Below are 15,278 nucleotides of genomic sequence, written 5' to 3' on the forward strand. Positions count from 1 at the left end.
TCGCTGCGAGGACAATAGATGCGCATGCGACCATATTGCCGAAGGGGCGTATCCATACGTGTGACGACATACATCAGACCACTGCAACATCACCTGATCCATGACGTGGTTGATCAGGTGATGTTTGTGCTGCGTTTAGACGCATTGTGCACTCGCCACACTACTCCCCCGCCGAGACCGTGACTACGGGCGATAGTAATTTGGGAATCTGACCACTCTACCACTCCTGGTTTTACTGGCAGGGATGGCATCAGACTTCTCCTGAACTTTGATATTCTGGTCTGTCTGGTCCTCAGCGAGTATGTAAGCTGGTTTCAGTCTGTCTATGCTGATTCGCTGCGTTTTGCCTTGTACGTCGATGTCAAAGGTTTTCTCCTCGCGTCGCAGCACCCTGTATGGACCTGAATAAGGTGCTTGAAGGGGTTTCCGATGGGGACCCTGCCGGATAAATACGTGCGAGGTAAGCATAAGGTCTTTTGGTATGTAAAAAGTTTGATTAGAACTTGTGTGCCAAGATGATGGTTGTGGCCTTAATTTATTGACATGTGTTCGGATTCTACCAATGAATTCGGTGATGTCCTCGATGGTTGGGGGTGCTGATGAGAAGAACTGTCCAGGTAACCGCAGTGGTTCCCCGTAGACAAGTTCGGCAGTTGAAGCTTTAATGTCATCCTTGTATGCGCTGCGTATACCTAGTAATACCCAAGGTAACACTTCTACCCAGTTCGGAGTAGAATGACAGGCAATTGCGGCTTTTAATTGACGGTGTAGTCTTTCTACCATACCATTAGCTGTCGGATGATATGCCGTTGTGGTATGATGGTTGGCACCGATGAGCTTGACCAGTTCTTTGAAAGCGCCCGACTCAAACTGCCGGCCACGGTCAGTGGTGATGTGTTCGGGGCACCCGAACCGTGATATCCAACCACTGGAAAGGGCAGCAATGCAGCTTTCGGCGGTGATGTCTTGTAGTGGGTAGACTTCTGGCCACCTTGTGTAGCGGTCCACGATGGTTAGGCAGTACCTGTAACCTAAACATAAAGGTAAAGGACCTATCAAATCCAAGTGGATGTGTCGAAAACGTGCGGAAGGGCTTTCGAAGGCTTGTAGCGGAGCTTGAGTGTGTCTGGTCACTTTGCTTTGCTGACATTGTTGACACTCCTTTACCCATTGTCGACAGTCTTTGCGGATACCAGGCCAAATGTAGCGCTCTGTAACTAACTTGACCGTAGGCTTGGCTCCTGGATGGCTTAAATTGTGGAGCGAATCGAATACCTGCTTGCGATATGAAGGTGTGATGAATGGTCGAGGATTACTTTGAGAGACATCGCAGTATACCAGAAGAGCTGGCTCTGACTCTAATCGTATTTTCTTCAACCTAAGCGCAGACCCATTTTTCAGCAGGTCCTGTAGCTCGCTGTCCGCCTCTTGTGCTTTGACCAGGGAGTGGTAATCTAAGGGTATAGAAACTGCCTCGATACGCGAAAGGGCATCTGCAACAATATTTTCTTTACCAGCTACATATCTGAAGTCTGTGGTGAATTGGCTTATAAAGTCCAAGTAGCGAAACTGGCGTGGCGAACTGTTCTCTCGGTGATTAGCAAAGACAAACGTAAGTGGTTTATGGTCCGTGATGATACAAAATGTCCGAGCTTCCACCATAAATCTGAAATGTTTAATTGCGTCATACACTGCCAATAACTCTCGGTCATATGGGCTGTACTTTTTCTGTGATGGACTTAGCTTCCTCGAAAAGAATGCTAAGGGTTGCCATTCATTGTTCTTGAACTGTTGCAGCACAGCACCTATTGCTGTATCTGAAGCGTCCGTCTGTATGGACAGTTCTGCTTGAGGATCTGGGTGGACCAAAAGCGTAGCTTCTGAAAGTTGCTTTTTAGACAGTTCGAAAGACTCTAATAGGGCAGGCGTCATGTTAATAGGCTGCGATCCCTTCGTTTTAGGCCCAACGAGGAGTTGGTTGAGCGGTGCCTGAACTTTTGCAGCATTAGGTATAAAACGGCGATAAAAATTGATCATACCTAAAAATCTTCGTAATTCTTTTAGCGTCTTGGGTACCGGGAAGTTCTGAATGGCTTCAACCTTCGATTCTAACGGCTGTATTCCTGCTGCTGACACGTTGTGGCCCAGGAACTGGACTTGCGTTTTGCCGAAAGTACATTTGTTGGTATTTATTAGAACTCCATATTCTGCTAGTCTTTGGAACAACAACTTGAGATGCTCTTGATGAAGGGTACTGCTGCTGCTGAAGACTAGAATGTCATCCAGGTACCCATAACAAAAATCTAAGCCCCGCAGTACCTCGTCCATGAATCTTTGAAAGGTCTGTGCGGCGTTACGAAGACCGAACGTCATGAACGGGAATTCGTAAAGCCCGAAAGGAGTGGCGATAGCGGTTTTCGGAATGTCGTCTTCGTATACTGGTATCTGATGATAAGCTTTAACCAGGTCTATGGTTGAAAAGACCGTACTGCCTGTCAACTGGCACGTAAAATCATGCAAGTGCCTGATAGGGTACTTATCGGGAATTGTACGGGCGTTTAGGGCTCTGTAATCGCCGCACGGTCGCCACCCGTCGTTTTTCTTCTTAGTTAAATGTAGCGGTGAGGACCATGGGCTGTCAGATCTTCTTGCTGTGCCACTCTGTAACATCTCATCGAACTCTTGCTTAGCAATTTTTAGTCTTTCCGGGTCTAACCGTCGCGGGCGGCTAGATACCGGTGGTCCATCGGTGGTACGGATATGGTGCACCGTAGAGTGTTTGGTGATGTGCGGCTTTCCAGCAGGACGAGTGATTTCTGGGAATTCTCTAAGCAGGCGATGATAAGATGTATCCTCTAAAGTCGTACGGACTGAGGAAATTGTTTCCGTAGAACGTTGTTTCGGGAGTGCAACAGCAAGTGTGGTAACACCGTCAACGAGGCGCTGGTTGCGACAGTCGACTAGCAGGTTATAGTAACTTAAAAAGTCGACGCCGATGATGGGCTTTGAGACGTCTGCTACGACGAAACGCCACGTGAAAGCGCGCCTAAGTCCTAGATCCAGCGTTAAGGGGAGGAAGCCATATGTGTAAATGATAGTCCCATTTGCAGCGAACAATTCGTATCCCATTTTGTTTCTAGGTTCCCGAACAGCGGATCTTGGAAAGACACAGAGGTCTGAACCGGTATCAACTAAATATTGCACTTTGGTCTTGCGATCCGTGATGAACAGGCGGCCCGAAATTGTAAGGCAGTCGTCTACCGCCACTACTGGCTGCCTTGAGAGTTTCCCATCTTCTTGTAGCTACACGGTTGAATACATTTGCGTGCGCGCTCGCCGAATCTATAATGGTACCAACAGTACGGGTAGTTATTTGTTTGTGAGCGGGAACGTGCGCGGGAATGTCGTCGCGATCTGTCTATGGCGAATCGTGAGCGGGATCGTGGCTGTCTTCGGTTAAGTTGCATGCTAAGTATCTCCATCTGCTTGCTCAGCTCAGCTACGGTCTGATTCAGGCTTTCGAAACTAGTACTTGGTACTCCTAGAGTGGAACTAGATGCACTGGCTACTTGCCCGGCTACTCGACCGGCTACTGGCACGGCTACTTGCTCGGACACTTGCAATGTTGCTGGAACGATTTCGTTGATACGGTCGGCAAGCTCTGCCATGTCTTCAAGGCTCATCTTCGTATGCTGCGCTGCTATACACGTCTGCAAATGCGTTGGGAGTCGACTTGACCAGATGGTACGGATAAAATCGGTTGGAACAGTTGGCCCAGCTAGGTGTTGTAGATGCCGTAAAAATTGTGTGGGCTTTCTATCACCGAGTTCCTCGTGCATTAGCAGTTGTTTTATTTTACGCTCTTGTGAAGCTGACAGCCTCCGTATTAATTCGGCTTTTAATTTGTCATACCTGCCGGTGGAAGGTGGAGCTACGACCAGGTCCCTTATTTCCGCCGTGTGCTGTGGTTCCAGTTGCGCTAGTACGTAATAGAACTTCGTGGAGTCTTCTCGGATGCCGGACAGGGTGAATTGACCTTCGAGCTGTGCGAACCATAATTCTGGATCATCTGGGTTGAATACAGGTACTCTCACTCCAACTCGCATCGTTTCTCCAGTGGCCGGAAGGGCGGTAACAGCTGTGGCGTCACGTGATAATGGAGCGTCCGGCATTGACATCTTGAAAGGTCTTCTTCTTCTTCGTTCTTCAAACGTCGGGGTCACCAGTGAAGAGGATCGCAGCTTAACCACCAATTAAAAACTCCGGCAGACTTTAAGAATTATTTATTGTGACAAGTCAACAATGTTTACATTAGAGCGCACAGTAAAAATAGTTGAAATAATTAATTTATTAAAAATAAACAACAACAACAGCGCTTATATAGGCATTCCCCTCTCACGATGACCACCACGCGTGCTTGCCACTTTTGGGACCTCCTCCTAGGCGAAAACAAAAGCGATGCATGCGGCCATCTTGCTGGGGGTGTGGTCAAGCGTGTGACGTCGCTGCGAGGACAATAGATGCGCATGCGACCATATTGCCGAAGGGGCGTATCCATACGTGTGACGACATACATCAGACCACTGCAACATCACCTGATCCATGACGTGGTTGATCAGGTGATGTTTGTGCTGCGTTTAGACGCATTGTGCACTCGCCACATGACAATGAAGCTGTGACTTTTTTACTTTTTTTAAAACAACTTTTACAAGGTTTTCATTAGCTATAGTCCGCTCAAAATTTTGTAGCTGACTTTGACAGGCATTATAGCGTATTTCTTTTGCTTGACTAACCTTACAAACAACTGACATTTTATTCGTTCATTAAAAACTGTAACGTATTTTTGAAGTGTTTTTATATAAAATATTTATAAATCATATTATTACGATGAATTCTACTTTATAATAATATTGGTAATATTGTCACTACTACTAAACATTGTCTGTTGTGGAAAATAATAAGTTAATACTTTATTTATATTATGGGTTAATATAAAAAGCATTTTTTACCAAAACGAAACAGTTTCTGGCATATAAAAAATACTGCATAGAGTAAAATGTTGACACAGATTGCCGTAAAATAAAGGAAACAATCCGTTTTCCGTAGGAGGTAAAACATGAACGTGATTATTGAATAGGTAGCCTTCGATCAACAATACTCCTATACTATGGGTATTGTTGGTCCAAGAAGGTAGCGCATAAATATACAATAAAAATAATCTTTTAAGTGCTAAGTTCACAATTCAATCTATTGATCCGCAACAATGCAAAATGCTTAAAAAATGTATTTCTTAAACAAAAATAAATTCAAACGAAATCATTTACATAGTAAATATTTATGTAACGTATGTATGGTTGACAAATTTTTACCTGAGACCTATTTAAACATAATCATCATTCGTAATTCCGCTACTATTAAAAAAATCGATTAAAATGTAAATTCCCTTTTGACGCTTATTTTCTGCTCTAAATTAAAGTTTGTAATTAACAGATAAAAATTACATTTACATGAATTATTTTAAGAGCGATTATAACGCAAATCGTAAGGAACACAAAAGTTATTTCGATCTAGTGTGGCTAATGTTGCGGGCGTCATTATGAAATACAATATCGTCTCGCACTAATCCGATTAACTTCGTTTTAAAACGTTCCGTAACACTACGTTCTGACTGTGGTGCATAATTCAAGATTGCCAAGAGAGCCACTTAGTTCGAGAATATAAGTTTGTAATAGATCAACGATATCTGTGATCATAAAATTGTAAATTGTGCTAAGCATACATAAAAATTTAAGTTTTATAAAAGGTCTTTTTTGACGTGTAAAATACAAACTAAATATTTCAGCTGTTTATATTATACAATTAAATAAATATATTTTTCAAACTGTACTTTAAAGAGTAATATTTTGTTACTTTGCTTATCATTTAATTTTTATCATAAAGACAAAGATAATATTGAATTTAAAATCTTTATTTAATTTTTATTTATATAATTCTCCTTTCTTTATTTGTATTATCTTTAATTACCGTAATTAAGATTAAAGACGAAACGAAAACGAAAACAAAAATAATATTCATAGTATATAATATAATTATCATAACTACATTACGACGTTATATACTTCGTTCAATTAGTAGCAATAATATTCGATAGTTTTTTAAAGAAGTTATTTAGTCAAAAGTTGTTTATATTATGATAATATTCGTCAAATATTCTGATAAATGACAAAAAGACCACTCACGGCTCGTTTAAGGCATCTTTTATGTTTGCATGAAAAAGTCATTGTCTTATTGTTATGGCACGTCGGTCTCCTCATAAAGCCAAATTTAGAAACAAAATTATTTCCCTAATCAGTAGCGTGACTCGAGACGCAAAGATTTTGGTATTCATATTTTATTATTATATATATTTTATTATTTTAATAAATTTGATTTCGACAGTCTATTTGGGATATTTGCATCTGACACATATTGGTTTCCACACTATGTTTTCCTTCATCGCTGAGCACGAGATGAATTATAAACACAAATTAAGCACATGAAAGTACAGCGGTGCTTGCCTGTGCCTCACGTGTTCTACTCACTGGGCCATCTCCACTCGAAAACATAACATATACTAATAGTATAAACAATATACAGGAGTTTGCTGAATAATACAAGAATATAAAATTAAATTTCAATTTTGGAATAAAATTTTAAATTTGTATAGAAATACTTAGTTATTTTAACATTTATTTGGCGAAACAACAAAATCATATTCCTTTTGTACTAAAGTAAGTATCGGCAATGCATTCCTAGTAGGAACTAGCATATGCATATACAAGAATATACATACATACATTTTTCACTTAATTTTAATTAATATCAGCTACAAGCTGAGTCCATGACCATCATATTTTCATAGAGCCTGAAGATGCACCAAGTAAAAAGTTGGTGTATTGTAAATTTACGAACAAGGAATACGAACACTGAACGTTCATTTATAATACAATGGAAAGTTATACATTGAGCATAGTCTTCGAATGTCGTTGTAAACAACTAATGAATATTTAAGATAGCATTTTAAAGGAGTTTATCTATAAAATTGCGCAAGGCAGCCGTTTCGAGTATGCCATACACAAGTGTATGTACGTATGATGTCACGGTGAAGTTTCAACACTTAACAAACAAAGCCACGAAACAGCCTCGCACAGTGCCATTATGCTCTCATTTCCAGAACAAACAATTAATGTGATGTACATTTGGGTTTCCAAATTCACCGTAACATCATTTTTCATTTAAACGACTGGACATATATTCCCTAAATTTTTCTTAACAATCGACGCTCATTAAGCAGTGAACGCATCTTTTACTCGGCCCCTATAAATAACTAGTCAAGATTTAATTTAATTGAAACACGCCATGAAATGCAACTCTTAACGAAGATAAATAGAATTTTGATTAAAACTTTTGTCGTTAACTAATGTCGGTAAATCAATCTAAAATATACTTGGCTTTATGTATATGTACCAATTTATTTGGTATTTATCCTTCGTTTCAATTTGATACATCATTCAATAATTATGGAATGACATGTAATGGAAGTAATTTGTTGACTTCCTCTTATTTGTTCCTTCCTCTGGTCTAGTGGCTAGTATGGATGGTAGTAGTAGGTCCGTGGTTCGAATCCTGGAGTTAGTAAGTTTGCAATATTACTCCCGTGCCACGATAAACTTGTAAAGCTGTTGATTCTGCACCTAATCCGGTCGTGTAATCTCCGTACCATTGAATTATGAGAGTAAGGGAATAGAGAGAAGGCATCTGTGTTTGCAGACTTACTTGTGTTGTGTAATAAACATCCTAGATGCCTATCGTGACTGAAAATCGATGAAACTTATGAATAACTTTTAGTTGTAGTCCAATTAACCCTAACTTCCTCAAAGTGCGTTGTGCAAGTCAAACCATGTCTTTAATTAATTTTAATACTCAGAACACTTACGAATATTGTATATATACATATATATTGTTTATTCACAATGTTGTTAAAAATTCAAAACTGTAATTTATTGTCAGCTTAGAAAATCCACTAGCTGTACGTATCTTTAGTATTGATACCTAATATCGAATCAAATGACAATTCACGTGTATTCGTAAATAATATTGAGAAATAAACAAACTTGACGGACACGTTCGCTGCATTATTTACAGTACGGGTGGTCTTGAAATGAAAATATTTAGTCGGCGATAAACTTATTAGCGGGCTTCATATTGGTAAAATAAGAATTACTCAACTACAGTTAAAATATTTACGCTCGAGTTTTACTGTTATTATTTCGCAAGCAGATGTTGGTTAACATCTGTATCAACAGCAGTATGCGTTTGATTACATTAACAGGAGCAGAATATGAGAAAAACTTTAATATTTAATAGCTACGTGAGTAGATCTTTCGTGAGTTAAACTTCAATTGTGTGGAATGAATATCGAGCTATTTTGTCAGAGGAACCTTATTATATACTAAAAAAAGAAAGGTGAACCTCAGTACAATAACAGTAATAGAAGTTCATCTTATTTTACTTCGGAATCGTTATGTTTATTGTACAAATGTACCCAAAATCAGTATTAATTTTTCTGTGACTTAAGAAATTTCACTTTAAAAATAGCTTTCGCTTTTAGTACTTTTACGTCTGTGCATTTAAGTTTGATTTTTATATTATATGCATTGTTTTTTTGTGGCTCTATTTCAATATAATTTATTGTAATAGAGCCACAAAATATTTGCGTTTACATGCAGCTATGCTATTTTATACATACACATATTTATAAAATTGCATGGCTGCAAAAATATTTTATAATGATTTTAATAAGTAAGTAATTCACATTTTTGAAATATAGACCTGACCGCAGCTAACGTTGCTTTTGTTTTTTTTTATAACAACTTATTTATTTTTAGTATTAAACGAGCATGGATATACATATATTCAGTTTGAATTCTCTTTGTAGAGAAAATAATATGCTACTATTAACATAATAACATTTCCAAAAACGGATCATATACGACTATTGATGTGCTCCGATTATTGTATATGAATGTATAAATAATGTTTCGTTTTACGATTTGTTTCGCGTCTTTGCAAATTTAGACATCCTTTATAACTTAAATTGGACTTTCACTCCACCTTATAGAGATACTATTTGTGTCAGTCATTCCTTAATCGAACTATTAATTAGTTATGTAGACTGAACATCCTTTATGCTGCCTACTTTTCAACAATTATTATAATAAATTGAGCCTTTTAAAGCGAATCATAATTCATTTAATGATATGCGCGCGCATGACCCACACACAGTTACAAAAATTTATTTATAGATATTTTAGAAAAATAGACAAACTCGTAAGCTATATTTAAGTAAGTGGTTTTCGCCTGTAAATTTTGGCACTGTAAGATGTGTAAACCGGTTCAAACTTTTTATTGCCAACTACGCCATCTAAGATTTTATAACACTGGCTTACTCACACTTTAAATTTAGATTTTACAGATAATGATATTTGTAGGCAGAATAATTGATAACTGAGTGGTACTTACCTAGGCGAACTGGCAGAAAACCCATCGGCTAATAATATGTGTATATTTCTATAAAACCGGAATTTATATTTATATATATATATTCAATGCTATATGAATAAAATACAATAGGTACATCTGTGTACCATTATCGATAGTGGTACTCGTATCCTCCGCGACCTCTGTCATTTATTTTATCGTATGAAGTTCTAAGAAAGTTTCTCGGATTCTGTTGCGAAATAACTTATTTGTGTGTGTTTATTTACACGAGCTTACAAAACAACAATTAGTTACATAGTTTATCCATTAACGTAATTAACTTCGTAAAGTTGGATGGTAATTTATAAAACAGTGGGGTCCGTATCTATGCACAATAAATAGTCGTTCGTCATGCACTCGCTATAAAATTTAAGGTAATATAGAAGGTAATCTATGTTCACATATAAAAAAAGGAATATAAATGTTAGTAAAGAAATCTCTTTTTAATTATTATTTATATGGATGTTATTATTTTAACGCTTCAAATTGCATAATATATTCTATACACCCTTATAATTTGAATATATTTATAACCGAATAAAGTTAATGAATGCTTAAGGAGTAGACCAAAAAATTACGACGAAACATACGATCGAATTGGCGATAGTGGCGTTTTAATTTTTATAGTATGCAAATATTTTGAAACTTTTGAAACATTTTAAACGACACTTCCTTGTGTTGCTTAAATAAAAAAAGTATTTAATTATAATTCTTAAATTGTTTGTTTTGAAAATGTTGCCTTCATAATTAAATTTTTCGTACTAATTATGCGAAATGAAAACATTGTCCTATTGTCTATAGGTAAGTTGAGACATCTCTAGGTAGAGTAATATTATTTTCACCTTTACTGCATTCGTTCCTAATTGAGTTACACTCCCCTATAGGTAGGGGCTGACCCTTCATTAAATATTACAAGGGGAAAACCATAATCTTTCAAATACTGTCTGTTAGTTGTTTTAATAGAAATAATATTTCAAAAATATATTTATAGCAGAGCGTGGTTTCGATCCACGGACCTCTGGGTTATGGGCCCAGCACGCTTCCACTGCGCCACTCTGCTACGTTCAAGAATTGTAAAATTATCTAAGGCTTATCGCCAGTGAGTCCTAATCATGTAATCAGAAATGGCTAGAATAAATATCTAAACTGAGACTAGGTATATGATTGCATCTTATTTCGTTTTGAATATTTGATCCATGATTGATCGATTACAAATGTGTTGAATGTTAGTATTGCATTTTTATTCAAAAACGTAATTTTCGGTTAGCCGAAATCATTTTTATATTTGTTGTACGAGATCTTACGTAGAGGTTTTTTACATTTAATGTTTTTATAGTAGTGCTTTAATGTTGTGGCATACTAAATACTGATTCTAGACTTGCAAATAGCTAAAATATGCAATATTATCTTAGATACACATTCAGACATTTAAATATTGAAATAAATATTGAAAGCATACAGGTGAATAATGTCTGTGACGAATAATATGGTAATATTTAAAAACGAACAATTGGCTTGACTTTTGACAAATGAAAATAGGCATTATTATAGAGAAAGTGTGAATATAGGAAAATTATTGCTCATTCAAGCTACGACTAGCTAAGCGGTACTTTCAAACGTAACGCAATTTGTAGTTAAAGGAATATATTTAATTGAAAGTAGCAATTAAGATTGCTTTCTAGAAATTACTGTCCATTGTTAAAGCAAATTAATAGTGACTGAAAAATATCTTGAATATCAGAAACATTCTTCAAAGGTTTTTTTTATAAATATGTAGAGTATTGTATAATATTTTAGACATTGAAACTGGAAGCAATGAACCGCCTTTTCAAAGTCATTGTACTATACTCTAATTTTAAGCTGAATTGTGTAATTTATCTTAAGAACTTGGTGCAATAAAGTTTTTCTATTTTATTCTATTGTATATTAGTGTATTGTATAATATATTTTTTTAAAGATATTGACTCGTGTGCTCATTACTTATTAGGGAGTATAATTAAACTGATGTTACCTTTACAGTAAAAATTAGGTAGCGATAAGCATGATGATATTAAGGATACTCGTTAATAAAAAACAAATAAAACCGAAAGTGCTTAGAACACATAATTTGCGCTTCACTCCTTAGGTGACACGGTAAAAAATCAAATAGGTAACGTTGAATTTTTTAACTTATTACAACTAAACTTATTCATTATTAGTTATGTTTTTACATATGTACATGCTGCTTAGTAGTAATTGATCAATAAATGCTTGCTTTCATGTTAATAATGAGCACGTGTCGGAACCTTTATATTATACTAACAAACATTACACAATAAATATAAGCTGAACATCGTAAACAATGCTTATTATGGAATCGATCTATCAGGTATTGCATTCACGCACTCTTGTAGATTAATTTGTATTGAATATGTTACCAGGAACCGTACATGATTATAATGTGACCGGTGATTGTTGATGCAACACCGTGTTCGCACGATGTTATGCGCGTGAGACAATTTTTGTATAGTTTCTTTCCTAGGCCCTTTAATATAAAGCCTGTCACGTCTCTATATATACACCTTTAGAAATTGCCGCTATACGTTAACTCAATTGTTCCTCAAATTCCTTATTTTTTATAAAGCTCTCAAGCCGTATCCTGAATTCGACATCACGTTTAATAATAAGTGTATAAATGAGCTGTTAATTTCATACCATATGCGTTTAAAAGTTTACGAAAGTGCCTTAAGACTGTAGATAAGAAGAAACTGGTTCATTAAAATAGAGTAATAGTGTCATCGCTTATCGTATTGCCTTCTTTATTTCACCCAAATTAAGATAGAATCGGAAGTAATTGTGCAATGAAAGCTTTGTGTTAAAGTCATTTGATAGTCCATACACTCATAAATTATATTACTCAAGAGATAAAATATATATATATATTTTAATGATAAGAATAGAATCAATAAAACTCAATATAATTTAGTTATTTTTATTGTATAAACAAATGTATTGAATTTTACAAATGATCATAAGATTATACGTTTAACATTGTATTAATATAAAACGTATGTCGAATACATATATTTAAATATATTATATTGCAAACTGCTGTTGCAAATTAATTATTTAAAAAAAAACAATAAGAACGTATTATTGAAGAATTAAACCCGCTTTAATTGTAAATAACATTTAGAAGTCACATTAATATTCAACGTTGTAATATTATTATACGAGTTAATTAAACTGCAGCAAAAATTATTGTATTTTATTGTAAAGTTCGTACATATGTATATATTTCGGGTTAATATAAAAACTAAAAATAGAACAATCTGTGGCTAAAATTTTAAATTATAAATTACATAAGCTTATTTGCTTAAATTCAAAGGAAGTCATGAAGAAAATATGTTTATCTATTAAGCTTAGGCATTCGCAGCCGTGAATAGGAAAGATATAGTACTTTGATGAACAGGAATAACTCAGTAATAGCAATTGTCGTTTAGTTACCATTACAAAACAATGGCGGTTGATATCAAAGCGTGCCGGTTCCGTTGATTTATCGCCTTTCCGACATTGGACCCTTTGTTTCATCCTCAATCGCTCACTTGTTCCTCGATCAAAAGTTTCGTGTTCAGGGTTAACAGCAGATATAATTCTAAAGTAATATTCATGACGTATTTTTTGTGATTTATATAATCGTTGGATGCTTTTTCATTATTTGTAACCTATTTTTTGATATCGAGTTGGGGAAAATTGAAAAAAACATTTTTAATCTACATCACACACGTCTATGTTCTACACACTATTTCTATTGTACATAATATACCTACATAGTTAATTTTAGTTTTATAGTGTTTTTAAACATCGTATATTTATAATACTTTGTAATGGTAAGTTAACCATATTGATCACAACAATTTTGAATGGCTAGTTGCATTTGTCATAAATAATTATTTAATTATAATTATGATTAATTAAAACAAAATTAATTTATCCGAACATAGTAATAGCTTTCATAATTATAAAAGAGATATAGGTTGAATTTGGCGGTAGATATATTATGTATATCTACCGCCAATATAACTTATTATAATGAGAATTCAGTTACACTCAAAAATAAGTTTCGGATCTTCTTCCAGTTAATTTAGTGAATGCCGAATAAAGTAGATATCTATTTGTATCCCTACTTAATGCTCAATGCTTTGTCAAATGAAAGCATCAGAACCAGCTGTTCGATGAAATTTGATTCAATCAGCTAATGGGGCATGTGCAACTTTACATCTCCATGTGTCCCCGTAGGGCTACTGTAGAGGAATATGTTTTTTGTTCGAGCGTCGGTTCGGCACGGGCGCAGGCGCAGCCCATACGGCGAATGAGCGTCGGCAGGTGGTTGAAGCACACGTGTGCGATGCGGCATGATCGTGATGTGATTTCTTATAATGCTATTTGCAACTGTTCCTTTATTTCAAATAATTAACGAATCGTTTGCGGGCTTTATATAGTGCTTTAAGGAAAACATTGTGAATTATTTTCTTTATTTTAAATGAATTTATCAGTTATCGTATAAATTATTCATGAATTCCGTTCAACGCTTATCAAACAACACTATTTTTATTTATGTTCATGTGGGATAAAACGTTAATGTTTTGTTACTATTTTAAATTCGGAATCGATGTATAATATTCATATCATCTGGACCGCAAATGGCACCGTTATCGTCGGCGCCGGCGCCTGCACAGGCTTATGACGTCATTGTACTATAATTGGGAACATGAGAGCACTGGAAGCCCTCGTACACAAACACAAAGCTTGTAATCTGCTTTCTGCTACAACCACTTTAGCATGAGTAACATTTTACAAGCAATTCGAGAGCAAAAACAGATGCGTTTTATTTTGAATTACTTTTATATAAACTTTACAAGATCTGATTCAACTTGTCAGTTTCAATTTGCTAACGAGTGTTAAACTTGTCTCAGGGCTTTAACGAGATAAAGATCAGGACACGACGGGTGTGCATTGAATGGAAATTGTAGCATGTGACGGAGTAGTGCTGTAAGAAAGTTAATAGCAATAAAAATACCCTTTACAGTCACACATTATTAAGTCAACTGTTTTCTCTTTATAAAATAATAATTAAGTTTTACTATAGGAATAAGGAGTATTTTACGTACGCGACGGAAAGCACGTGCGTCATCATGAATGGGCTAAACTCCCATCGCTATTATCCAATACCCATTGTGAGTCGCAAGGGATAGATTCTGAAAGCAGGTAAGGGCGAGATGACCGGTGGTCGAGCCCACTCACCCATTTAAGTGCCGCGTGCCTGTGAGTTAAATCTATAACAAATCGTCTTATATTTACTTATTTATTATCAATTGAATTTCGCAGTAGAATACAATTCGGTTACAGATTTTGAATTCGATACAAATAAAATAAATATCAAAAATGGTAATATGAGTGTGTAATGTATACTATGGGAATTATTTGATCAATATTGTATTAAAGGAAAATATTCATTGCAGAAAGAGGGCGTGGCACAGGCGCACGCATTCCGGAGCAAGGTATTCAAGAAACCGAGATCCTGTCAATGGTGCCATCAGCTTGTACACAACCAGGGTAGCTGCTGCCGAGGTGGGTGTCTAAATTTAACGGCATAATTCATTTATACTTTTTAACGATCAAAAACAATTTAACGACGACACACTTTATTTTTTTTAATA

General features: G+C 35.9%; 1 protein-coding gene and 1 non-coding gene across 7 annotated transcripts in view; one reads left to right on the forward strand and one right to left on the reverse strand.

The window, feature by feature from the left end:
* The window catches only part of LOC126781428 (tensin-1), a 101,222-nt gene that overhangs the window by 11,805 nt on the left and 74,139 nt on the right, over nt 1-15,278 (forward strand). For all 6 annotated transcript variants that reach the window (XM_050506399.1, XM_050506400.1, XM_050506403.1 and 3 more), the window contains exon 2: nt 15,081-15,189. In XM_050506399.1, coding sequence (XP_050362356.1) covers nt 15,081-15,189 — 109 coding nt within the window. The remainder of the gene's footprint in view (nt 1-15,080; nt 15,190-15,278) is intronic.
* Trnam-cau (transfer RNA methionine (anticodon CAU)) lies at nt 10,568-10,639 on the reverse strand. The gene has a single exon. It is a non-coding gene; the product is annotated as a tRNA-Met (tRNA).

This window comes from Nymphalis io, chromosome 3 (genome assembly GCF_905147045.1).
Source record: "Nymphalis io chromosome 3, ilAglIoxx1.1, whole genome shotgun sequence".
In the NCBI taxonomy this organism is placed as follows: Eukaryota; Metazoa; Arthropoda; class Insecta; order Lepidoptera; family Nymphalidae; genus Nymphalis; species Nymphalis io.